This window comes from Cibotium barometz, chromosome 1, assembly GCF_041138505.1.
Source record: "Cibotium barometz isolate CiBa-2024 chromosome 1, ASM4113850v1, whole genome shotgun sequence".
Taxonomy (NCBI): Eukaryota; Viridiplantae; Streptophyta; class Polypodiopsida; order Cyatheales; family Cibotiaceae; genus Cibotium; species Cibotium barometz.
In genome coordinates this window covers 80,075,706-80,100,258 of record NC_141046.1, presented here as the reverse complement: position 1 = coordinate 80,100,258, position 24,553 = coordinate 80,075,706, and the positions used below count along the sequence as shown (strand labels likewise).

Sequence of the window (24,553 nt, the reverse complement as noted above, 5' to 3'; positions counted from 1 at the left end):
CAACCACGCCACTTATAGAATGCCATTAGTGCAAACTATTGAATGCAGCACAATAATAAGAAGAGAGGGATTAATTGAAAAAGACTTGTTATATTAATAAAAAAGGTGCAATTTAATTAAGAAGCTTCCCATCTATTTTAAAAAGTCAATGATCATTAAAAAAAAAAGGTTCATTTACAATTTAAAAAAAAAAACACTTATTGATTAAAATTTATTGATTGTGGAGGACCACGTTGAGACGTGCCTTGCTCTGACTTTAGTCTTGCTCCGACTTCAGCCTTGCTCCAAAGGGGGAGAAAGGGAGGGAAAGAGAGAAGGGGGGGGAGAGAGGAATGTGCTGGAGATTTGGGATTTGAATCTCAGCTCTAGGGACTTGCGTACAAGACTCAAGTACACTGTACAAAACAAGCAGTGTACTATAGATTATATGGTGTGGTGTTGAGACAAGTTGCAAGGAGAGCAACGGGAAGGAAGCGACGTGCAAGAGGTGAAGGCCATCGGTGCACGTTTTTTCTCAACAGACGTCGCATGCTGTTACGGGCGGGCCAGCAATCGTTTATTTATTTATTTATTTATGCCACGTGGGCAACGAACCTCATCGAATTAATAATGGGCGGAGCCTTATGTTTTTTTTTTGGGCGGAAAAAAGGCCACGTAGGCGGCGTCGATCCCTGCCCCCGTTTCTAGCCGTTTTGTTGAGGTTGACATGGGAAAATGGCGTTTCTCGTTTCGGGGCACCGTTTCCTATGATTGTGGCTCTCCTCCCAATTGGTCGAGTTACAGAGTCAATGCTAGCCAACAGGAAGAGATCATGACACATGTGAATGAGCTCTTCGAAAAGGGTATGATTCCTAGTTCATCTCCTTATTACTCTCATGTTCTCCTTACTCAAAAGAATGATGGTCTTTGAAAGTATTTGGGAGCAGAGCCCAGTGAACCTATGGAGGAGGACCCACCTGAAGTTGAGAAAATGGAAGAGATACTCCAACTTGAGCAAATCCTTTTTCATAAAGAAAAGAGGCTCCTTGGAGGCCGTTTACAAGCGTCGTTGTCTAGTTAAGTCTCACAACTATCTTGCTATGGATGCGAAATAGTTGGATGAAAAAACATTCAAAGATTATCCTCAAATTTTGGATGTCTACTTGGAAGCTTTTCAGTTGCGGACAACTATTTAGAAGAGGGGGGAGATGTCACCATTTGGCTCCTTGAACAACAGGTATCTTGAAATAAATGCAAAGATAGATTCTCTCCGGATCTTTATATGCATTTGGATACCAATTTGATTGGTAAATCACTCTCTCTATGTCCAATATTTGGGCTTTGCTGAATATGATAAGTAGTCCTATGACATGGACTGGACATGATGTAACCTTTTGGTCTCATAGGTCATTTTAGCTTTTTGTAGACGTTAATACGAATTTCTTTCTTTCTTTCTTTTTCTCTCAGAATAGATGGTATGATGACTAGTGCAGAGCCCTATACTCACGGCTCTGCATACAGCGAGCCTTGGGAGCCATCACAGTGCAGGAGTTGAGGAGAGAGATGAGGAGACTTACTCGCTGCAAAAGGCGGGCCTTCGCAAAGATACTGGAGCTAGAGATCTTTCATTTCTTCATGAGTAGAGATAGCCCTTTCTCATGGCGGCACTTCAGAGAGCCCCGGACACCGACACCCATTGCAGACCCACAGACATGGCACACATATGCAGAGGGCCTATACCACGCCCCACAACAGCCACCTATACCTCAGCCACATGAGCCCCGACCTACCACAGCTAGCTTCTTTACCCACTCGATGGTAAAGGAAGCTATCCGCCGCCTACAGCATGGACGGGCCGCCGACCATATGGGCCTACAGGGTGAGCATCTCATATATGCACTAGATTCTTTGGCTCCTTTTCTTGCACACCCGTTTAACAGGGCACTAGCAGAGGGTTTGCCTGCGGAGTGGACGATGCACACCATTGTGCCGATCCACAAAACAGGGGATATGCTCGATCCGAGCAACTATAGGACGGTTATGGTTGGCCACGTGTTGGCCAAACTCTATGGTGCAGTGTTGGAGCAAGAGCTTAGCTTATACGCTGAGCGAGCAGGTTTACGCTCATCAGGGCAGGCAGGCTTCAGGAGAGCTTTCTCTACCACTGACAATGTATTCACTTTGAGATGTATGATTGATCAGGCCAAAGTGAGGAAGAGAAAGCTCTATTGCTGCTTTGTGGATTTCCGCAAGGCATTTGACACAGTACCACGAGAGAGGCTCTTTCAGCGCCTGCAGTCTCTTGGCATACCAGCAGATATGACATGGGGCATCTATGCATTATATGAGCAGGTTTTTGGGCGAGTCAGATGCCTAGGAGGTATGTTCGAGAGACTATTGCTAGCACCATTGGTGTGAAGCAAGAATGCCCACTTTCCCCCATGCTATTCGGGTTATACATTGATGAGGTGGCTGACTTCATTACACGGGGAGGCGGAGATGGAGTTGATCTAGCAGGTACCTCAGTACATATTATGCTTTATGCTGATGATATTGTATTAGTGTCTGAGTCTCCAGGAGGTCTACAACAGCATCTACATGCACTCCATGATTTCTGCACACAGAGGGGTCTTACTGTGAACCTTGGGAAAACCAAGGTTATGGTCTTTCATACATCGAGACAGGGCAGGAGTCAGCTGACATTCACTCTCGTAGGACGCCAGGTGGAGGTGAAGACATCATACGTGTACCTAGGGGTTACCTTCTTTGCAGCAGCCACGCGCTTCACCATGGGTTCAGCAGCCAGAGCCAGATTGACACAGGGATATGCAGCATTGGCTATGCTAGAGAGACAGTGCCACCAGGGGCATTTTCAGGAACCCTGGACGAAAGGGTGGCTATTTGGCACATTAGTCACACCGGCACTGATGTATGGAGCAAGGGTATGGGCGCCAGGACTTGCTACCCATTGGTGGACACAGATAGAGAGACCACAGGCCCTCATGATGGCACGCATGATACGCAGCAAACCGTTAGTACCTCATGACATTATCCGAGCAGAGTTTGCTAGGCCTCCTATGATGGTAGAGGCCATATTCCAGACTATATGCTTGCTAGACAGATTCAGAGAGATGCCAGAGGACAGATTGTCATACAGAGCTTTTGAGGCATCTAGACAGCTGGCTGAGGCAAGAGACAGAGGATCATGGTATGCACAGGTCACACATTGGTTCTCACAGCATGGCCTAGACATGGATCATCTACCACCATTCCAGTATGACAAGGATGCACCACATATCCGTCTCTCTCATAGTGAGAGGAACAGAGTATTGAGACAGGACCTCTGGCAGCTCTATACATGAGAGACATGGATATCACCTACACAGCCTCTTCCACCGAAGATGCTATACTACAGAGATCACTTCATGAGTATCACTGATGATGGATTTATAGAGGCCTAGATACATGGAGGGCTTTTTACCACACGGCTCCCGAGTAGCTATTGGTCAGCTTAGAGTCTCATCACATCGATTGGAGATCGAGACTGGCAGAGCAGCACGAATCTCCTGAGAGGAGAGGGTATGCAGATTGTGCAGAGAGGAGGTGGAGAGTGAGGAGCATTATGTATGCAGATGCACAACATATACAGCCATCAGAGAGAGATATCCCATTTTATGCAGAGAGCCACATTCCCTACGCCAGATCTTTGAGGCAGCAGACCAGCGCATACTAGGGAGATTCATTCTAGACATACATCGTCACAGACTCCAGAGAGACATCATTACAGGCTCAGACAGCTCCAGAGGGGGGACGACAGACACAGATTACTACATTTTTTCAGAGATCCACCCCACTCCCAGCCCCTACACAGTAGGGAATTACTCTCCAGAGAGCAGAGACACTCAGAGCCCGTAGGAGACAGAGGACACCTAGCTTTCGGACACCACGCCTATACCAGAGAGAGATGACAGAGATCAGAGCTCAGTTTCACATAGAGGGTGCGGAGCGACTGGCTCGCTTCAGAGCAGACCCAGGCATGTTCTTCAGGGAGCTGTGGACACCCTTTTCATTGATATATACCATTCTATACCCCCAGTATGGTATAGGATGGAGCTAGCTAGGTTGCATATCATGATTGTATACTCCATGCATATAGCTTTGCATTCTCCTAGTAGTAGAGCTCCATCACCTCCCCCACTCATTGTACTTATTGCACACCCAGATTTAGCTTTTTTAGTTCAGTACTTTTTTCATTTTGTTGGGATGACAGAGGATACCCCACACAGGTACAGTGATTTGTCTCATAGGCCGAGTTCGGTCTTTTGGAAGACGTTAATAAAATCTTTCTTTCTCTCTCTCTCTCTCTCTCAACCCTCAACCCTCAACCCTCAACCCTCACCCTCTCCCCCCCTCTCTCTCTCTCTCTCTCCCTCAACTTCTCAAGCCCCTCTGTCTCAACTCTCTCCCTCAACTTTTGAAGCCTCTCTCTCTCTCTCATAGGTCATTTTTGGCCTTTTGAAGACGTTAATATATCATTTCATTTTCATTTCATTTTCTCAACTTTTATTCCAGCATCTCTCTCTCTCTCTCTCTCTCTCTCTCTCTCTCTCTCTCCCACTCCCACTCCCACTCCCACTCCCACTCCCACTCCCACTCCCACCCCCTCTCTCTCTCCCTTAACATCTAAAGCCCCCCCCCCCTCTTTCTGTCAACTTCTCAAGCCTCTCTCTCTCTCTCTCTCTCTCTCTCTCTCTCTCTCAAGCCTATCCATCTCGTCTCTTCTAAGTCCGAAAGTTGAAGTAAAGTCTGGGTCATATAGGTGGACTTGTAAGTATTGTGGCAAACAATACACAAGCGGCGTTACTAGGCTTCTCCAATATCTCGAAAAGTTTTTTTTTTTTGGGGGGGGGGCACAAGTTGGGCCATGTAAGGAAGTCCCCCTAGCTCTATCTGATGAGATCTTCAACAAGATTACGGGTGGATTGGGTGTTGTCTGTGATAGTGGTAGCAGATTAATGGCGGATGATGAGGTCATCTCCTCACCTTATGATACATCACCTCCATAGCCGCCTCTATCGTTCTGCCCCCACCTCCTCAAAGAGGCAAAGGTTTGAGTCTATGATGAGGCAAGCCACTCTTGCCCAAGCCACCAGGGTGTCTCTTCTTCTCTATCACATCTTTGAGAATGGCAATGATTAGCTGATGTAGAGATTGCACATACCATTATTGAGTGCAATCTCTCATTCCATGTGCTCAAGGTAGATCGATGAAAGACAATGATGAAAGCCATTGTGAATGTGGGTCCATGTGAAGGATGGACCGACATCTCCTACCTTGACATGCGCACAAAGAGGCTTGTTGATGAGAAGGAGAGAATCGATAGATCTCTCAATCCAATGCGAGTGGCATGGTTCAAGTATAGGTTTAGCATCCTCTGTGATGATGGATGGAGTGACCGAAAGAAGAGAGGCATCATCAACATACTTGTCTCTTGTCCTCTTAGCACATGGGGCGTGGATTCCGGGAAGACGGGGAGGAAAACCTCGAGCGCATTCATATATCGCCATATTAAGCAAGCCATCATGGAGGTAAGTTTCAAATTGCGCTTGAGTCTTTAAAGTTTAAATTTTAGCATATGTCATATGTGGCTATGTCATATGCTCATTGCATCCATTCATGTGACATGTAGGCTGCCGGAGAACGTGGTGTAAGTCATCACCAACAACGCATCAAATTGTCGTCGGATGGGGAAATTGCTTCGAGGAGGACTATCCCTCCATAGTGTGGATGCCTTGTGCCTCCCATTGCACTGACTTGCTCATGGAGGATATAGGCAAGTTAGTGTGGATGAAGGAAGTAATGGCCGAAGCTACATCGATTGTCACCTTCTTCACAACAAAGGTGAAGGTGGTTGCCATGTTCTGCTAACATAGCAAGCTGGAGTTGAAGAAGCCTTAATCCACATGCTTCGCCTAGATGTGCCTCCTCTTGGAGCGTCTCTATGATGTGAAATTTTCCCTTTGCCAAACAGTGGTCTCAACAATGTCAACAATGTGGAATGAGTGGGATAAGCTAGAATCAGCGGAGGCCAAAGCCATGCAACAGCTTTGCGTAAAGGAGGAGTTTTGGCAGGCGGTCTGCACTATTGTGATTGCGGTCACGCCCTTCTAGAGGGTATTGCGGATGACCGACATGGAGGGGGCCAACATGGGCCTTCTCGTTCACTTCATGATGCAAATGCAACATGGGAGTTAGTGCCTTTGCCTTAGGAAAAGAAGGCAATTGGATGTAAGTGGGTGTATAAAGTCAAGCACAATGCTGATGGTTCAGTGAGCAGGTACAAGGCAAGATTGGTTCCAAGGGCTATGCGTAGAATCATGTCATAGACTATGAGGAGACATTCAGCTCGGTTGCAAGAATGGCAACCGTGAGAGCTGTCATTGTTATGGTTGCAGCAAAGGGTTGGTCTTTACATCAAATGGATGTAAAGAATGCTTTCTTGCATGGTGATTTGCAAGAAGAAGTGTACATGATTTAACCACCAGGTTATGAGAGTGATCCACATCCGGATTTTGTGTGCAGGTTACGCAAAGCCTTGTATGGCTTGAAGCACACACCCAGAGCATGGTCAAACAAGATTGGGGAGTATCTTGTTACCATTGGATTTCAGATAGAGTGGTGCACTTCTTCTTCCATCGACAAGAAGCATGATGTTATGTTGGTCATCGTGGAGAAGAGATGGAAGTAGATGCAAAGACCTATCCATGGTCTTGCCGCATTATTGCATCGGGATTACAAATCGCTCACCCTCTTCACCGACGTGGAGTTACTTCAAGACCGAGATGCTTTCTTGCCCAAAGCATTGCCGGAGGATCGGCATGGGAAGTTCCTTGAGGAGCTCATTAGCTACGACGACTCGTTTGCATCTACCACTTGTTGGAAGAGGGAATTCCTTGTGAAACCCCTCTTCTGGTGGGAGACATTTGGGTATGCGCTCTCAAGTCTCCAAAAGGTGACTTTGAGAATCCTAGCTCATGATTGCTCATGTGAGAGGAACTGGAGTTCTTACTCACTTACACACACAAAGCTACACAATCGCTTGAGCACGCATAAGTTAGAGCGGCTAGTGTATTGCCGTGTTCACTTGCACATGGTGCGCGCAATGCAAAATATGGAATTGGCGAGATAGGTATAACTTATAATTATAAGCATTTAATGTAAACTTTGAAGACTAAAGTTTTCATTGTTCAAACTTCAATGTTTATTTAAACTAAATCCTAATACATTGAATCATTGATGCTCATTGCTTGTCACTTGATCATTGTACAATGTAGGTGAATGTGGATGCATTCAAGCTCACAGGAGACACTCTTGAGAGTGTCAACAAAGAGCAAGATGAGGAGGAGGAGAGGATCTATGGAGAGATCTATCGAAAGCTCGAGTCGTTTGATCGATGACTTACTCGCCACCACTTGGCCATTCTACAGTCCATAAGAACTCGGGCGAGGAGCTAGTGTCTGAGGAGCGCGAGTAGGAAGCTATGGATGCACGATTTGTTGCGTTTCAAGGGGCACGGTGGTTCCGATAGCTCTTCACCCGCTCTTGCAGATGAGGATGCTCCATTTGGCTTCTCACATGAGCTCAAAGAGCTTGAGTTCGATGATGAGGGCAAAGTCCTTAGTAATGGCGACCTCGAGGCCACCGATGTGTCCTCTTCTCGTGAGGATGATTTCAGCGAAAGCTCTAATATTGATACTGATGCCTTTGTCTAGTCTTTTTCTATTACCTAGCCTTGGCCCTCTTTTTGTACTCACTTTTTTGTACTTGCGCCTAGTGCGCATCACACCTCTATCTTTTTCATCATTCATCTATGCTTATGTACTTGTGATAAAGGTCACACCATTGTTGAGTTTTTTGAGTAATGAATACTTGTGAGGCTCTTTTCGTAGGATGAGGCATATGTTCCATATGCGCAAACAAAACTTACGATTCGTCGCACTTCGAGGGGCACAGTGCATACCTATGTGCGGACTGGTTCCGGTAGCTCTTCGCCCGCTCTTGCATATGAGCATGCTCCGTTTGGCTTCTCACATGAGCTCAGAGAGCCCGAGTTCGATGATGAGGGCAAAGTCCTTAGCAATGGCGACCTCGAGGCCACTGGTGTGTCCTCTTCTCGTGAGGATGATTTCAATGAAAGCTCTAATAGTGATGCCTTTGTCTAGTCTTTTTCTATTACCCAACCTTGGCCCTCTTTTTGTACTCGCGCCTAGTGCGCATCACACCTCTATCTTGATTCATCATTCATCTATGCTTATGTAGGTCACACCAATGTTGAGAATAATGAATACATGTGAGGCTCTTTTCGTAGGATGAGGCGAATGTGTCGCAACAAAACTTATGAGTAAGGTTGTTCATGTGTTCACGTTAGAGAAATTCTAGCATTTGTTTGTTTTAATGTAGAAAAGAGATGCCCATCTCTAGGTCAGTGTCACAACTAAGAGGGGTCAAAAGGGTTGATATTAAAACATCATTTGTTAGAGTTGAACAAAGATGCGCTATTGCTAGCAAAGTGCTGAAAGTCAAAATGAGGCCAGTTGTTCCAGGCTAGTGAGTTATGGATAGAGGTTGGATGACTTGGACTCTAGAAGTTGGAAGGATGCATCATGAATCTGAACTCTCACATGGCAAGTGGTCTGCTTGTGGTGATTATGCTACAGTTTGTTGTTTATAGTGGAGGACTTCTTTTTTAGAACTTGATGATTGGTGGCGGTAGTGAGGAAGAAGTCTTTATGATGTATATGATTTGGCTTTGACAATGTACAGGCAAGGTCACTAAGCGAAAGTGAGCAGGAGCTTAAGCTTATTCTAGACATGTATGGTAGTGAATCAACAGATTCAAGGTATTTTTAACCCTGCATTGGTGTTGATTTTTTTTAAAAATCCATTTGCATGGAGCAAACAGCATTTACTTCAACTCAAAATTCTGAAATATATGGGGGTTTTATCACTAATAAGAAACTATATAGCATCCGGATGGGCTTGACCACCAGCTACAAATCTATAAAAGAAATTCACCTTCATTTGAATCAGATATGGGCATGTGATAATGGTGGTTTCCAAACACGTTACCAATCGGAAATGTGCCATTCCCGTATGGTACTGTCTGTATTTCAGAAATATTGTCCATTGTGTGTATGGAATGCTGGTTCCCCTTAAAAGTTTCTTAAGTCCCACCTCCATGAAGTTTTTCATGTATTGTGAAAGCCTCTTACATGAGGCTCCTAAGTAACTGACTTCCACTTATATCTTTTGGTCCCTATCTTACTCAATGTACATTTTAAGCATACAGAACCTCCCAGGGATGGAAATGTATGAAACCTGTACTGTTTTATGACTGAGGATTTTTGTACATTTTTTTGTCTGGTTTGTACTGCACTTCCCTAAGATGTGAAGGTTGGTTGACAAGAGAGGGAGGAAGGCCAAGGAGATAGTTTTAGTTGTGTGCTGAAGGCCAAAGCTGCATATTCAACCAAAGTAATCCAATGTGATTACAATAGAGATGCTTACTGCACCCTTTAAGACTTCTGATCAAAATGAACATGTAATGTAGGCCGAGGAGATGCCAAAAGAGCACAAGAGTTTTGGTGGGATGATCAAGTGCTTAGAGAAATGGGGTTATTCATGGAAGCGATTAGCAGCTGAAATGATGTCTGTAGGGAGAGGGGGGGGGGGGGGGGGGGCAGCAGAGTCCTGTCAAGGCCATGCCGAGAAGGGCTCCTTTTGCATACAGTGCAAGTGCCTGCGTCTGCTTGTGCGGGTGCCTGGCAGGTGCTTCAACCTGCGTGTGAGCGTTATGACGAAGTATCTTCCTCCAGGGATGAGAGGTTCACTTATCAAATTGAAGTGGGTGCCATGAGGCAATTAGTAAGTTCACACGTTTGGACTTAAAAAATTGTGAGGGGAAGTCTCATGGGGAATTGTGGATCTGAGAAGATCATTTCCATGTAAGTGTATGCCATTGCTATCTTCAGCGTCTCCCTGTTGAATGCAAATGTGTAACCACCCATGGCTGGTGTTAAAGAGCATAACCCTAGTTTAGCCTACGGATTCCTCTCCTGGCATGAGTTGACAGGTCTAAAGTGTGTTCAAGTGGTTCTGTAACCTAAGCTTGTGACCTAAGTTTGTGGATCCCTCTCTAAATCCATTTGAAATCTGCAAGCCCATTCATGAACAGTGTGAAAAGTGTGGGGAGGGTAGGGAGCCCTGTTTCATGGCTTTCTTCAACTCAATGGCATAGCCATTTATCTTGGCCATTCCATACCCAATCAAATAATCTGCTGTTTTTCAATTGGGTTTAAGGAAGCCTCTGCAAATGGCTTCAGTTTGGAACTCTGCCTTGATATGTACAAGGTGACAGAGCTATGGGAGCATAACTTGCCCTTCATGGCTATTCGCTTTGCTATTTTTGAGGTTATGAATTGTCTTCGTGTGAGACTTAGTGGCTGGAGGTCAGTGTAGGTGTCCACTAGCGGAATGGTTGGATCATGTTCAAGCTTCAAGTCCAAGTTCAAGCTTTCATGTCCAAGCTATATGTCCAAGTTCCATGTCCAAACTCCATATCCAAGTTCGATGTGTTCATGTCCAAGCTCCGTGTTCAAGTTCGTATCTAAGTCCAGGGAATCCCTAACTTGTACTCCATATGTATAAGGGTCGCGTGAAGATGTTGAAGAGTATGATATCTAGTAGTAAACTTGATGCCCAAAATGGTGTAAAAAGCAAACCACAAAGAGAAACTTCACGTAGGAGTATATTCCAGATCTGTCCACAGTTGGGGGCGCAGAAGAAAACAGTTTCCAGGCGGAGTTGGAGCAGGCGGCGCTAGTGGGTTGGCAGTGCTGACTTCTGTTCTTCAAGTAGCATGCAGGAGCTGTTTAGCGGTTGCGGTTCAGGTGGCTGAGCCAATCAAGGGACAGCCCTGGCAGCAGTATTAGCAGCAGCGCTTGGCGGTGATTTAGGCAGCGCAGCCAGCACAGTGTGGTTGCAGACAGCGCTGCTTGTACATGTGGCGAAGAGGTGGTAGGCGACAGGTGTAGCAGCCAGGTAGCGCTGAGGGGTAGGGCTCGGAAGGTAGGCGTCAGCTGGCGCACAGAAGGCAGGCGGAAGCAGCATACTGGCGCTCAGGAGTAGGTGGTGGCGTAGATGGCACAAAGGTCAGGCAGCGGTGACAGTAGTACAGTACGGTCAGGCAGCTCAAAGGTGGCAAGCGTACAAGGAGGTGGCAACACACTGCAGCTGGAGGTGTTCGATGAAGAAGATGGTGTCGAGTCCCATCTTTCAACGATGATGACCACCCTTAATGATGTTGAAGAACTTCACACTCCCTTCAATGGTGAGGTTGATGATGGGCTCCATGATGATGACTCCAAGTGCTAAAAGAGAAGTTCCCACCTTCAATGATGATCATGAGAAAGAAGAGGTTCAAGCCTTTTTATACTTGTAAGAGACCTTGCTTTTTACCAAAATGTCATATCATGCTTTTGCTTTGCTTTTTTATGCTTTGCTTTTCCCTCTTTGCCTTTGCTTTTGCTCTTTTTACTTTTATTAATAAAATATTACTCAACTTTTGGTGCTTTGCTTTTTTGGCTTTAAGGCCTTGCTTTTGGCCTTAGAGCTGCTTTTTGAGAAAGCGCCTTTTAGCTTTTTGGTGCGACTTAGTCTCCTCTTTCCAATGGTGCCCTTGGCTCGCGGTCAACCTTGTTTGACTTTTTACTTTTTCTTGGTTTTTGACCAAGAATGGTGCTTTTTCTCAATCAAACCTTATGGACCCTGTCCCCATGTCTTCTTCCACTTGTCTGGTGTCCGGGCATGGGTTTCATCATGTGAAATAGAGCTAACGGGCCAGGCAGCTTCTCTTCTCTCCCTTGTGCTGGCCGTACAGTGGCACAGGAGGCCGGGCAGCTCCTCCTCTCTCTTGTGCGAGCGTACAATGGGAGATTCTTCTCTCTCTTCACCACACCCTCTTGGCCATTGGTTTAGGGGCTGTTTTGGAGAAATCTGGTACTGTTTTGAGGGCTGTTCTCGGGTTGTTTCGGCACGGAGTTTTCGGCGTTGGATTTGACATCGTATTGGGCTGTTGTTTCGAGGTTGATTCGTATTGGTTCTTGGTGCTGTTTGTACCTTGATCCTTGAGCAGCTGTTTGCTTATGAAACTTTGTGGAAAAATCCGATGTGGTGGTGTACCCACACCTTGGTTTGGTTGTAACAGTTTAGTCATTGGAATAAAGAAGTTCCTAGGGGGGGCTGGCTGTTCCAGTTGAGGGTAGTGTTTTGGTATTATTTATGGTTATTTCCGCTGTGTTTCATATCATTGTTTGGCATTTGAAGTGTTTGTTTATTGCACCGAGTTCTCTGGAAATAAATCCGAGGAAATTCGCTTTTCACTATCGTCTTCAAGAAGGAGATATTGTTCTTGATGCACAGGAAGTATCAGGTAAAACTGGATCTGAGGTTGGTTGAACCTCATCAGTCTCATTGGGTCTTGAGGAAGCTTCCAGATATTCTTCCAGAAAGAGAAAGATAGCTCCTGTTCCTGAATTTTCTATTGTTCGAGGTGGGGACATGCATTCTTTTAGGGAGGCGATGGCTTGGAGAAAGCACAATGAACAGAAGATGCAAGTTTCTCTGGTGGAAGATGAACTAACGGGTTATTCCAAGTGCGATTGTTTTGGGAGCCAGTGTTCCTGCCATGAAAAGAACGAAGTTTCGGAGGCATTTTAGACACTATTTTGGGTGTTGTGGACTTCGGTTTTCTTCTCAATATTTATGGGATTTTGCCCTAGAAATTTTGATTGTACATGAACATATTGGTGAAAGGCTTTTTATCGAGATAACTATTTATGTTTGATGCCTTTCTTTTGCCAATATTGATTTGTACATGTTAGAACTTCCTAGAGAGTGTTTCTCATATCTATTTTGAGATGTGTTTCAGGAAAAAATCTTTTTCTTAAAGACGTTTTTGTTGGAAAACATTATGATTCTGGAAAGGCTTCTCTATGGTTTTGATGAATAGTTTATGGTTTTGGTCTTGTGTATTGGAGACTCCTCGGAGTATGGGATGCTGAAATTGTCACCTACACAAGGATCTCATATGGAGAGTATTCTAGTGGTATGGGACGCTAGAATATGTCGCATATGCAGTTACAAAACTATGAATTATTTATCAGTATCATGGATTGGTTGATCCTAGTCTATGAGCTATTTCGAAGCCACTGACATGTCAATAGGAGTTTGTCTTTTGCATGTATGTGGATGGATCCCCAAGAAAGACTTTGGTGTGAGCCCAGTGACATGGCAAGAGAATATGTGTGGCTTATAAAGCCTGACATGACAAAACATATGTGGCTTATGAAGTTTGACATGACAAAACATGTATGGCTTGTGAAGCTTGACATGATAGAACATGTATGGCTTATGAGGCTTGACATGACATGACATGTGTGGCTTATGAAGCTTGACATGACAGAACATGTGTGGCTTATGAGATTTGACATGACAATACATGTATGGCAGATGGAGCCTGACATGGTGTGATTTTTCTCAAGACTAGCAACCTTGGTGCTCATTTCGTACTTGTGTTTTGGGAAGGATTCAACCTTTCCTGAACGTTCAGAAAAGCGGCTTATGGATTTATGGATATTTGGGGGACAGTTGGCTCTTGTGCATGTGTCTGGTTATTATTAGAGTTATTGACTCAGGATATGGATAGAGTTTGTTGATACGGTTACCGTTTCTGACTTCAGATCATGGATCTGGAATTATGGCTTTAATAGTGGAATTATGTAATACTATTGATGGACAGTGGATCTTCTATACTTGAAGGATATTTCAGTGGTATCATGCTTATACAGTTGCGGACAACTGTCTTATAAGATGGAGGGGATGTCACCAGTTTGGTCCCCTCACTAGTCTTGAACAGTGTTTAACACATTGTTTGGAACCAAGGTGCAAACAGGGATTTTCCATACAAGAAAGCTGGAGCACTTAGTAGCAAAGTTTGGCTTGAAAGATGGCTTCTAAGCAAAAGCATCATGGGATTTTTAGCATATAAAGTGATTTATGACGTTACAAGTTGGTGTGTTCACACATCATTAAAGGCGGGCTGGATTTATTATTATTGGGCATGTACATGTGGATAGAAGGATGCGCCTAAATCAAACATGGCCATCAAGCTTGGGAAGAAGCATAAAAGCGATTTATGACGTTACAAGTTGGTGTGTTCACACATCATTAAAGGCGGGATGGATTTATTATTATTGGGCATGTACATGTGGACAGAAGGATGCGCCTAAAGCAAACTTGGCCATCAAGCTTGGGAAAAAGCATAAAAAATGATATTTTTGGCAGCCAAGTCACTTTTGGCACCAAGGAAAAGCATAGTGACTTTTGGCCAAAAAGAGAAAAGCATGGAGGCTATTTGTCTTATTCCATTCCTAGTTGCACACGGGAATTTCACCCGGCTACACACACACACACACCCCATACTAACCACAAGGGGGTACCATCTTTCCAAATATTGGCCGGTAGTGGACAAGCCGCGGGACGAACCCCACAAGTTAGTCGCTTGGCCAAGTGGAGTGAACACCTTGCACAGCTTTGGTAGAACTGGCCGTCGTAAGCTAGAGTCACGATCTTTGATGTCCATGGCAACCATCGTGCCTAATCCAGACCGTGAGCTTGAAGGGCAAGCATTGCACGTTGTCGTCGCCCGTAGGTTCGCCGAAGAGGAAGGTGGAAGCAAGCGCCATGACGATCGAATGTTGACGGTCTAAGGAGTGCAGATGGCTGCTTGCGTGCCCACCTGCACGCAAACACACCCTTAGTATAAGATGTCCCCAAGAGGATTTGAACCCTCCATAAATAAGGAACAAGAGCAGATTTGAGGGCATGGGCTTGAGGGTACCTTGCAGACTGCAGCAGATATCCTTCTCTCTCCTAAGTGTAGGCGGACAGCAGTTTGATTCTCTCTCTTTTCTGTTCACTGGCCATACAGTCCCTCAACAGCAGCCTGTTTTCCTCTTTCTACTGGCCGACCTGCAGAAGGCCGTATGGTAGTCGGGCAGCCTCCTCCTCTACCTTGCGCTGGCTGTACAGTGGTACAGCAGGCCGGGCAGCTTCTCCTCTCCCCCGTGCGCTGGCTGTACAGTGGTACAACAGGCCGGGCAGCTGCTCCTCTCTCTCTTATGCACTGTACAATGGAAGGTTCTTCTCTCTCTTCACCACTCCCTCCTGGCCATCGGTTCAGGGGCTGTTTTGGAGGAATCTGGTACTGTTTTGAGAGCTTTTCTTGGGTTGTTTCGGCATGGAGTTCGGCGTTGGATTTGACACCGTATCAGTCTGTTGTTTCAAGGTTGATTTGTATTAGTTCTTGGTGCTGTTTGTACCTTGATCCATGAGCAGGTGTTTGCTGAGGAAACTTTGTGGAAAAATCCAGTGCAATATTGCACCCACACCTTGGTTTGGTTGTAACACTTTATTCATTGGAATAAAGAAGTTCCTACAGGGGGCCGGCCGTTTCGGCTCAAGGCTGTGTTTTGATATTGTTTATGGTTATTTCCGCTGTGTTTTCATACCACTGTTTGGCATTTGAAGTGTCTGTTTATTGCTCCTGGTTCCCGTCTGGTTTCAAAAGAGAAAGCATTTACTTGGCAAAGTTTGGCATGAAAGATGGCTTTTGAGCAAAAGCAGCATGGGATTTTTATGATTTAAAGTGACGTACAAGGTGTATAAGTCAATGTGTGTTCACACATCATTAAAACCGGGTTGGACTTATTATCATTTTGCGCATGCTTATGTGGACAAAAGGAGGCGTCTAGAGCAAACTTGGCCAATAAGCTTGGGAAAAGCATAAAGCTACTATTTTGGGCATACCAGCTACTTTTGGCAAAAAAAAGGAAAAGCACCCGGCCAAAAGTAGGGTTGTTCGCCTGTATTGAAGCAGAAGAAGGGTGGAGCTATGGGCATCATCAGTAGGTGTCCTTTTTCCCCAGCCGGCAGCAGTCGTCGTCTTCTCTCTCCCCTGGCACTGACCGTATTGTGTTGTGGGTGACTGCGCTGACTATGCAGCAATTAGGCGGGGTTCTTTCCTTTGTGCTGTCCATATAACAGTCACCACAGCAGGTACAACAACTGGTCTTTGCGATGGTCGTACAGAGCATCTGTACAAGTGGAGCTCTTCTCTCTTGCCTGCCTACGCTGCCCATACTGCAGCTCCCTTCTGGAGTTTTTTTTGCAGATCTGGCCGTACAGTCAACTACAGCCAGTTGTTTTCCTTGTCCTCTCTCAGTTGTTTAGTGGTCGTACAGCCGTATAGAGTCCCCACACGTGTGGTTTGAGTCAGTGCCTTTTCTCTTGCAGATCTGGCTGTACATCGGGCCATGCTCAAGGCTTGTTAGTGGACTGTTTTGGGGACAGATTTGGACAGTCTTTTGGAGCTATTTGTCTTGCTGACGTATTGTGGATAATCCGGTGCTGTATGCACGTGCACCTTGGTTTCTTATAAAAAAAGCTTCTATATGAATAAAGAAGTTCCTACGGGGGGCTGGCCTTTCTGGCTTAGTGCGGTGTTTTTATATGGTTCATGGTTCTTCCGCTGTGTTTCAAAGCTCTATCTGGTATTTGAAGTGTTTTTCTATTGCTCTGGGTTCTCGACTTGGGTGACACTCCTCCTGAAGGATCACCTAATATATATGCATAAACAAGGTTAGTACAAACAACATAAAAGGGTGCATGCAAGCTCACCACCCAACCGTGGATTCCATCCGAAATCTCTCCGATTCAGGGGCTAAGGTTCCACTTCCACGGGCCAAGCTAGTCGGCCCTGGCGCCCCATAACACTAGAGCGTTTCCCAAGGGACCCTCTGCAAGACCGCTTGTAATCTGCCATGTTCATGGCGGTAGTATGACTGCTCTGGTCCAGGCTCAGACCAATAACAATCAACAATAATAATAACCCATGACCTCACTTATACAACATAGTAACAAAAAAACTTGTTTCTAGCTTTCGAAACCTCGAAACCTCAAAACTTCGAAATGGTTTTTAAAAACCCCAAAACCTCTCTAGTACAACAATTTCGCCCAAATTTCAGATTTTGTTTTTCCCCCCCTTGATTTTTATGGGAATTTTTTAGTTTTGTTTTTCTTCCATATCCTCCTCATCACCTTCCTTCCCCGCTTCTTCTCCTGCCTCCCTCCTTACCTTTTCCATCTTTTGCTACTTCTTTTACCTTTGCTCCTCCTTCCTTCATTGTCTTCTTCACTCCTCCTCTTCTTCCTTTCTCTTCTTCTCCTTGGCTCTTTCTCTCCTTTTATTTTGTTCTCCTCTCTTCTTTCCCCTTTTTCTTCCTTCAATGTCTTAAATCTTTCCCAATTTCTACCTTCTCTTCTTCAATTTCTTAAGAGTCCTTGATTGAATCACTTGTGGCATCTAATCAAGCAAAATTGCCATAATGTCACACCAAAATAAGAATGGTTCCCCGAGATGTGTGAGAAGAGACCTTTTTTTCATCATTACACTATGATTTTAGATGGCTACTATAAGTTCTTTAGTATTTATACTTTATGAACTCATTGATTTTTTGAAACCTCATGGTTTCTTAGTTGAGGAATGAAGCCTTTCGAAACAAAACCCTAGAAACCTGGAACAAAAAAAACCTTGAAACATTTCTTGTGGCTATGTTATACAGTGATAATTGCCACCATAAATAACCATCTAATCATAAATATCTAGTTCGCATGCACTTATCATTAATTAACCCTAGCCACCTAAATTTGCTTGCTATTTTCCTAATCTTAAGGTGTCCTAACCATCACTGATCCCAAGGATTAGTGTTAGGTACGTAACATTCCTGCCTTCTTCAAGAATTTCTATTCTTGGAAACAAGTGACGGAGAACATAGCTACTGCAAACAACCGTCTCCGAAATGAGGTTCATACATGTCTAAACAATCCACATAGGCGCATGTATGAGAACCAGGTCAATCGAAGCTGTTGTTGCAATAGATAAACCATCCTTCAATCCGCAACTCCTCATGACCTAGGGGATATCATACCTCCCTCTCAGAGTCTCCTAAAACTATCAGGCACCACAAACCGTCTCCATCAAGCTTTCAAAGTCTTAGGGAATTTGGGTTTCTAACCCAACTCCTATCAAGCATAATCTAGCTATTACCAGAATTATATGTGCAGTAGTATCATAGGCAAACTCAACCATAGGGATGTATCTCTCCCAATAAAATGGTTGCCTAGAGCCGTATGCACAAAGCATAACCTCAAAAACCTGATTTACCCTCTCTGTCTGCCCATTAGACTGAGGATGATTAGAGTCTCTACAAGTCCGTTATCCTTCGGATGACTTGTTGCTGTAGGAGCATCACGATAATCATAAGGAATTCCTCTCCTAATCCTAGCACAATCCGACACACAGACTCTATCATTCCGGAACAACCACCTGTTGTGAATATGGTATTGACTACCACCATAGGAGGCGAGATGACACTTGAGCTCTGGTTTCATCCTTCAATCCCTCCTCTCAGAGACTCCTAAAACTATCTGGCACCATAGATTGTCTCCTTCAAGCTATCAAAGTCTCAGGGAATCTTGGTTTCAACCCAACTCCTACCAAACATAATCTAGCTATTGCCAGAACTATATGCACTATAGTATCAAAGGCAAACTCGACCATAGGGATGTACCTTTCCCATCAAAAACCTGATTTACCCTCTCCATCTACCCATCAGACTGAGGATAGAGAAACTACAAGTCTATCAATTCTCTGGATGACCTATTGTAGGAGTGTGGCGACAATCATAAGGAATTCCTCTCCTAAGCTCAGCACAAGCCGGCACACAGACTCCATTCCAGAACAACTTGTTCCGAATTTGGTGCCAACTATCACCATCGTAGGTGGGATGACCCTTGAGTCCTGGTCTAAAACAATGGAGTTGGACCTTTTGCCTATACTAAGTGGAAGGCCCATCAGTTCGACTAGCGCTCTGAAGGAATCATCTAAGTTTAAACTAATCTCGGTGAAAGGCTCATCTGCCCAAACCTACACAAAGAAACCCAAACTACCTTTCGATTTTCTTGTCAAAATCTTGCATAATCTCTGCCCCTTGGCCTAGGTTAACTATCCCCGTAAGGATAGGACATGCCGAGGTTAGAAATATAGCCATACATAGAAACTCTACATGCTGCAGATCCTAGTGTCCCATACCACCAAGTTACACACCATATAAAATCTCCCGAGACTTTAGAGCTAGAGAAGGGTGATCAATCCTTCCCCGACTCAGTCTTGGTGCGAGTACACCTCCACCTCATGTCATGATCCAACCTGCAGGTAGGCCTCTTAAAGAAACGGTTAGATTATCCACATATCCAATAACTTGTGTCCTTAAGGAGCTCCCCAGGAGGTATACCTTTGTGATCTTTCCCAATGCTCTCCCAGCTGGCTCATCCTAGAAGGTGCAACACGCACAGGCTGAGACTTTGGGATCCAATACAATCCTATGATCGACCAACCATCAATCTGGAAGACCATAACATATGCAAAACGCACCCAAGGGTCAGGGTAACACATGGAGGTAGAGAAGGAGGTGGTAGAAGGGGTGGAGAAAACTGACTTCGAGGACTAGATGGCACAACTTTGAGCAGAGTTCCAGGAAGAGATCCAGCTTTTGCAGGATCAGTGGTTTTACTTCAGTGGTATCTGCCTGCTCTTCCCCTAATCTCAGGGTCTCCTAACGTGGCCAGATTAAGTCGTGATCCCAAGGATTAGTGTCAGGTACATGAGAGAGAGAGAGAGAGAGAGAGAGAGAGAGAGAGAGAGAGAGAGAGAGAGCGCTCTAATGTATGATGCAACACATGTAGGGACATCAAGGAATTGAAGGAGGCTGAGTGCAGTGCGTGGGCTGAAGTAGAAAAGTTTAGATCAGCCTTGGATGATCATGGTCTCGAACTACGAGTGAAAGTTTCGAATGAAGCAGAAGCAGCTTGTCAACACAGGCTTTCAGCAGCAGAAGCAGAAATTTCTGAATTTAGGCAGAGACTGGATGCCTCTGAGAGGTAGGGCTTTAGAAGCAACTTTTGAGGAAAGCCTACATGCTAAGAGATGGATTTGTGAGGCTTATGGTAAGTAGCTTTAGTAATGCTATCTGGGTTGATATCTTACAAGGGTTGTTATTGAGTTGAATGAGGCTGCAAAGATGAAGAGTGAGGAACGTGATGCTTACCTTGCAGAAATAGAGGTATTTTTTTTCCTATTTTCAATAGCTAAATTTTTGATGCATGATTGTTTTTTTTGGTGGTCTGATGTTTGTGAGTTGGTCTTACAGACTATTGGACAGGCTTACGAAGATATGCAAACACAAAACCAACGACTTTTGCAACAGATTTCAAAGAGAGATGAGTACAACATAAAGGTGCTTGCTTTTAGAAATGTAGTAACAATCTTTTAATGCCATTAGTTAGTCATATGCCGAAGTCCTATCAAAGGAGTTTTGATGAACATTTTATTACTTTTACAGCTCGTTTCTGAGAGTGTTAAGGCAAAACAGCTTCACACCTCTTTGAGTGAGGAGAATCAGGCTCTTTTAAATTGCATCCACCACGCTACTTCTTTTGGAGAAAGCCACAAACAAAGAGTGGCGAGGTTGGAACAGCAGGTCCTACATATAAATTTGAATATGTTTTAATCCATGGGAACTTCTGTGATTAGAGGAGTACAATGCCTTATGTGGTGTTCCCATTCTTGAGATGTTTATTAGCTTGGTGTTTTTTAGGTCAAGTTACATTTGGATCAGCTTGGTAAGGCCACAGAAGATGGAAGGCAGAATGCAAGTGCTTTGGAGGTATTGAAAAGGCGGGCAGCAGAGGCTGAAAAGGAGTGTCTATCAATAAAGGCTTCTGTTGAGGCTGTTCAAAAGGAGGTTGAGCAACGTAAGGTTAAGACTGGAGACATTCAGGCACAGCTGGAGAAGGAAAAGTAAGGCAGTTAGTTTTGAGGTTAATGTTTTGTTACCCTTGTACTTCCTAATGAAGTCATGTTATATGGATGTGTGCACACCCCCTTCTAAATGTGATGTTTTTTCCTAAAGGATGGCAAAGAAAAGGGTGCAAGAGGATCTGGCCTTGTTAAGTTCTAAAATGGCCCGCAATGATGTACAATATGAGGGAAGCTCTCTGATTGAAAAGCTTCAGGATGAAGTTAAAGAGTATAAGGCAATCCTGAAGTGTAGTGTGTGCCATGATCGCCCGAAAGAAGTAATGAAATCTTCATTCAGATTTCCTGCTGTGAGATAATAGAATATACATACCAGCGACTGACAGGCTTTCTGTTGCCACAGGTGGTCATCACAAAGTGCTATCACTTGTTTTGCAGTCCATGCATTCAGAGGAACTTGGAAATCCGACATCGAAAATGCCCAGGTTGTGGAGTTACCTTTGGACAGAATGATGTTCGGAATGTTTATATTTGACCTGCGTCTTGCTTGGATACCTTATACATGCAAGGTTTCTTGCTTAATCAATTGTTGAGAAAGGCTTCTGGGTACAAGCTACCCTTCAGCACATCCTTGAACATCTGGGGTGGCATTGCAGCAGCTCAAGTAAACTTTTGAGAGGCCAATTCATCTTGCCCTGCTTTGGGAAACATGGTATTCCACTTTGGGTTGCAGCAAGGCTTTGTATATCTAGGATCGAGCAGACATGTTCGACTCTGAGAGATCCACTTCTGGAGTAGGGTTTCTTGTAGCTATTAGATGCACGTTAAGTTGGGAATATAAGCATTAGCATTTTCCTGGTGCTTTTGAATTCACTCAGGTGATTCTTCTAAGATGCCGCCCCTCAACCATTGCCAGCATGCAGCTGTGTGTGTTTGTCTGAGCAGCTAGTTGTACATAATGTTTCTCAGTATTAACATGCACTTGAGTCCCATGGGGGTGTTGTAACATTTAGTCCAGTAAGTCCAGTAAATCTTTTATGGAATCAATCTGGAGTTGATTTTAAGATCAGTTCAGAAAAAGCATTAAAATTGCCAGGTTCATTTTGCATAGAAGGGTGGCAAATATTCTGACATTGGGAGGGGGAATTAATGGAGGAGACCAGGGGAAGACAAGATGCATGCAGCTGGTTGCAAGGACTATTTGAAAGGGTTTGGGTTCTGGAACCTTCAATTCTTTTCCCCGTCTCCAGAATATTATTCATTTTTTCTTTATTTGAATTTCTTGGTACAATTGTTCCAACACAACGCTTGTCTATCAAAGGCTTTGGCAGAAATTCAGTTATTAATATTTCAATTATACGCAAGTATTGATCCTTGTCTTTGAGATGACAGGATGTATGCATGGTGAGATCAGGTCAGTGTGGAAACGGGTTTTGGATTTTTGAAAACTAAAGCCAGGGATACGACAGCTGCTTAAGCCAACGGCTATGTTTTCGGAGGAAACAAGCTCTGCAGATCTCAGCCCCCCCAACCCCACCCCACCCCACCCCCAAAGAGCACCCAAAGAGTTTCACACCTCAAATTGAACAGTTTTTCGAACGTTTAACTATGTACATGTGGTTGAACATGATGCTACTGGATGAGCATGATGCTACCACAACTGAATCTTAGGCCTTTTTCTTTCTTTTTTCGCTTGTGTCAAAACCCCTTATAGGCTATGTTCTGTATAGTCCCATAGGTCATATTTGACCTCTGGATGTTACTAAAATCTCTCTCTCTCTCCCCCCACATATGGATCACAAGCCATTTGTGTGCTTGGTTATGACACTGAAGAGAATCTCTCTCTCTCTCTCTCTCTCTCTCTCTCTCACACACACACACACACACACACACACACACACACACACACACACAGATGTGCGATTGGCTAGATCTGCACCTCATTCCACCAGTTGAGAGTGGCGACAGCCGGATATGGCCAGGGACAGCTGCACCAGAGGATAGGATGTGTCAGCTAGGCTGAAATGGAGGAGCACTACATATGCCGTTGTCCAGTATCCTATGAGATCAGGGGGAGGTTCCATTGCCTCTTCCAAGATGGGTTTGGACCACTCTCCAGGATCATGGACTTCCTGGATCAAAGATGCCTTGGTCTCTTCCTTTTGGAGCTTCGTAGACAGAGGCAGTCCTTATTTTGCGGCCGAGACCATCAGCACCTACCCGAGGACTAGGGCAGAGGGCTCACTGATTTCTCCCGGACCCAAGCTCCAAGTGTAGACCCACCCACCCTACCTGGACCCCAGTAGGAGCCCGACCTAGAGGACTGACACTGGACAGAGCCACTGCGCTATGCAGAGGTCAACGACCTCGACTCAAGAGGCCCCCGCCCCTGCCGGTGCCACCATAGGAGGATCAGAGCCACCATCTTACCAAATGACTTCCTCACGACGGCTCAGCTTTACCACTCTGAGTGCCATGTTGTGGTGCCCCATGCGGGATATCATGCGAGCCTTATGTACTTTGTACATGATTATATGGAGGCATTGAGGTGTGCCATGACCTGATTGTGGACCAGAGACTCTTTTTGCTGAATTTGAGCAGATGCTATATGAGTACAAATAATAGTCTTTTTACAGAGCCACTTGCCATTTGTATCATGTCACACTTGCCATTTGTATCATGTCACCCTTCTATTAGGAAGTAGTTATTCAGTTCTTTTTACGTGCTCTCATGCCAATGTGCATGATAGATCCTAGTAGTTATTCAGTTCCTTTTACGTGCTCTCATGCCAATGTGCATGATAGATCCTCTGTATATATTCTCATGGTTTTATAGACCCTTGTGGGATTTTGTAAGAGGTATCGTTTGTTCTCTACCTACTACTACTGATGTGGCTCACCATTGTACCGAGGGTGTTGTATCTAGAAGGTAAGATTTGGTGTGCATGTTGTGAGTTCATCAGCCCAGCAGTAGTGTGAGTAAATTAGAGTTGTGTAGCTTGGTGTAGCTTGGTGGCTTGTGCCTCAATTAGATTAGATTCGAAGATAAATTCCATAGCTTATTTAGAGATGGACAAGGTCTTCTACACTCTTACCTTATTTCGAATGCAGCATGTATAATGCAGTTATGTTTTGCTTTTACATTTCCACTTTTTTCTGCTGATTGTACCATCTTCAATAGATTCGAAGAAAAATTCAACAGCTTATTTACTGGTGGACGAGGTTTCACATTTCCTCTTTTTTCTGCTAATTGCACCATATTTATTGGTTTTGATTTGGAGGCTGCAGCAGGAGCAGATACTACACTATACATCATCCTGCTATCACAGATGATGATGTGGCAAATAAAACAGTGACTGCTCTTGGCGCTTGATCTCGCAAGAGTTGGACAAGGGGAAGGAGTGAGATTCATCGTATCTTTACCAATGATTAATTGCATGTATGAAGGCATTATGTATGAAGCTGTAGGAGGGGATGATCTCGATAATGGCAGGGGGGGTCCATTAGTTATGGTAAAGCACGTTTTTTGTATATATAGATAGTAAAGCGTAAACATAAATTTTGGTGAATATCTTCCCTG

General features: G+C 44.5%; 1 protein-coding gene across 1 annotated transcript in view; it reads left to right on the top strand.

Annotated features, from left to right (window-relative positions):
• The window catches only part of LOC147642481 (E3 ubiquitin-protein ligase BRE1-like 2), a 69,125-nt gene extending 47,062 nt beyond the window's left edge, over window positions 1-22,063 (top strand). Inside the window, exons 12-19 of the mRNA XM_086806952.1 lie at window positions 8,803-8,879; window positions 19,903-20,097; window positions 20,207-20,279; window positions 20,367-20,453; window positions 20,559-20,696; window positions 20,814-21,016; window positions 21,129-21,294; window positions 21,378-22,063. Coding sequence (XP_086663078.1) covers window positions 8,803-8,879; window positions 19,903-20,097; window positions 20,207-20,279; window positions 20,367-20,453; window positions 20,559-20,696; window positions 20,814-21,016; window positions 21,129-21,294; window positions 21,378-21,509 — 1,071 coding nt within the window. The 3' untranslated portion in view covers window positions 21,510-22,063. The remainder of the gene's footprint in view (window positions 1-8,802; window positions 8,880-19,902; window positions 20,098-20,206; window positions 20,280-20,366; window positions 20,454-20,558; window positions 20,697-20,813; window positions 21,017-21,128; window positions 21,295-21,377) is intronic.
• Window positions 22,064-24,553: the final 2,490 nt, after the last annotated feature.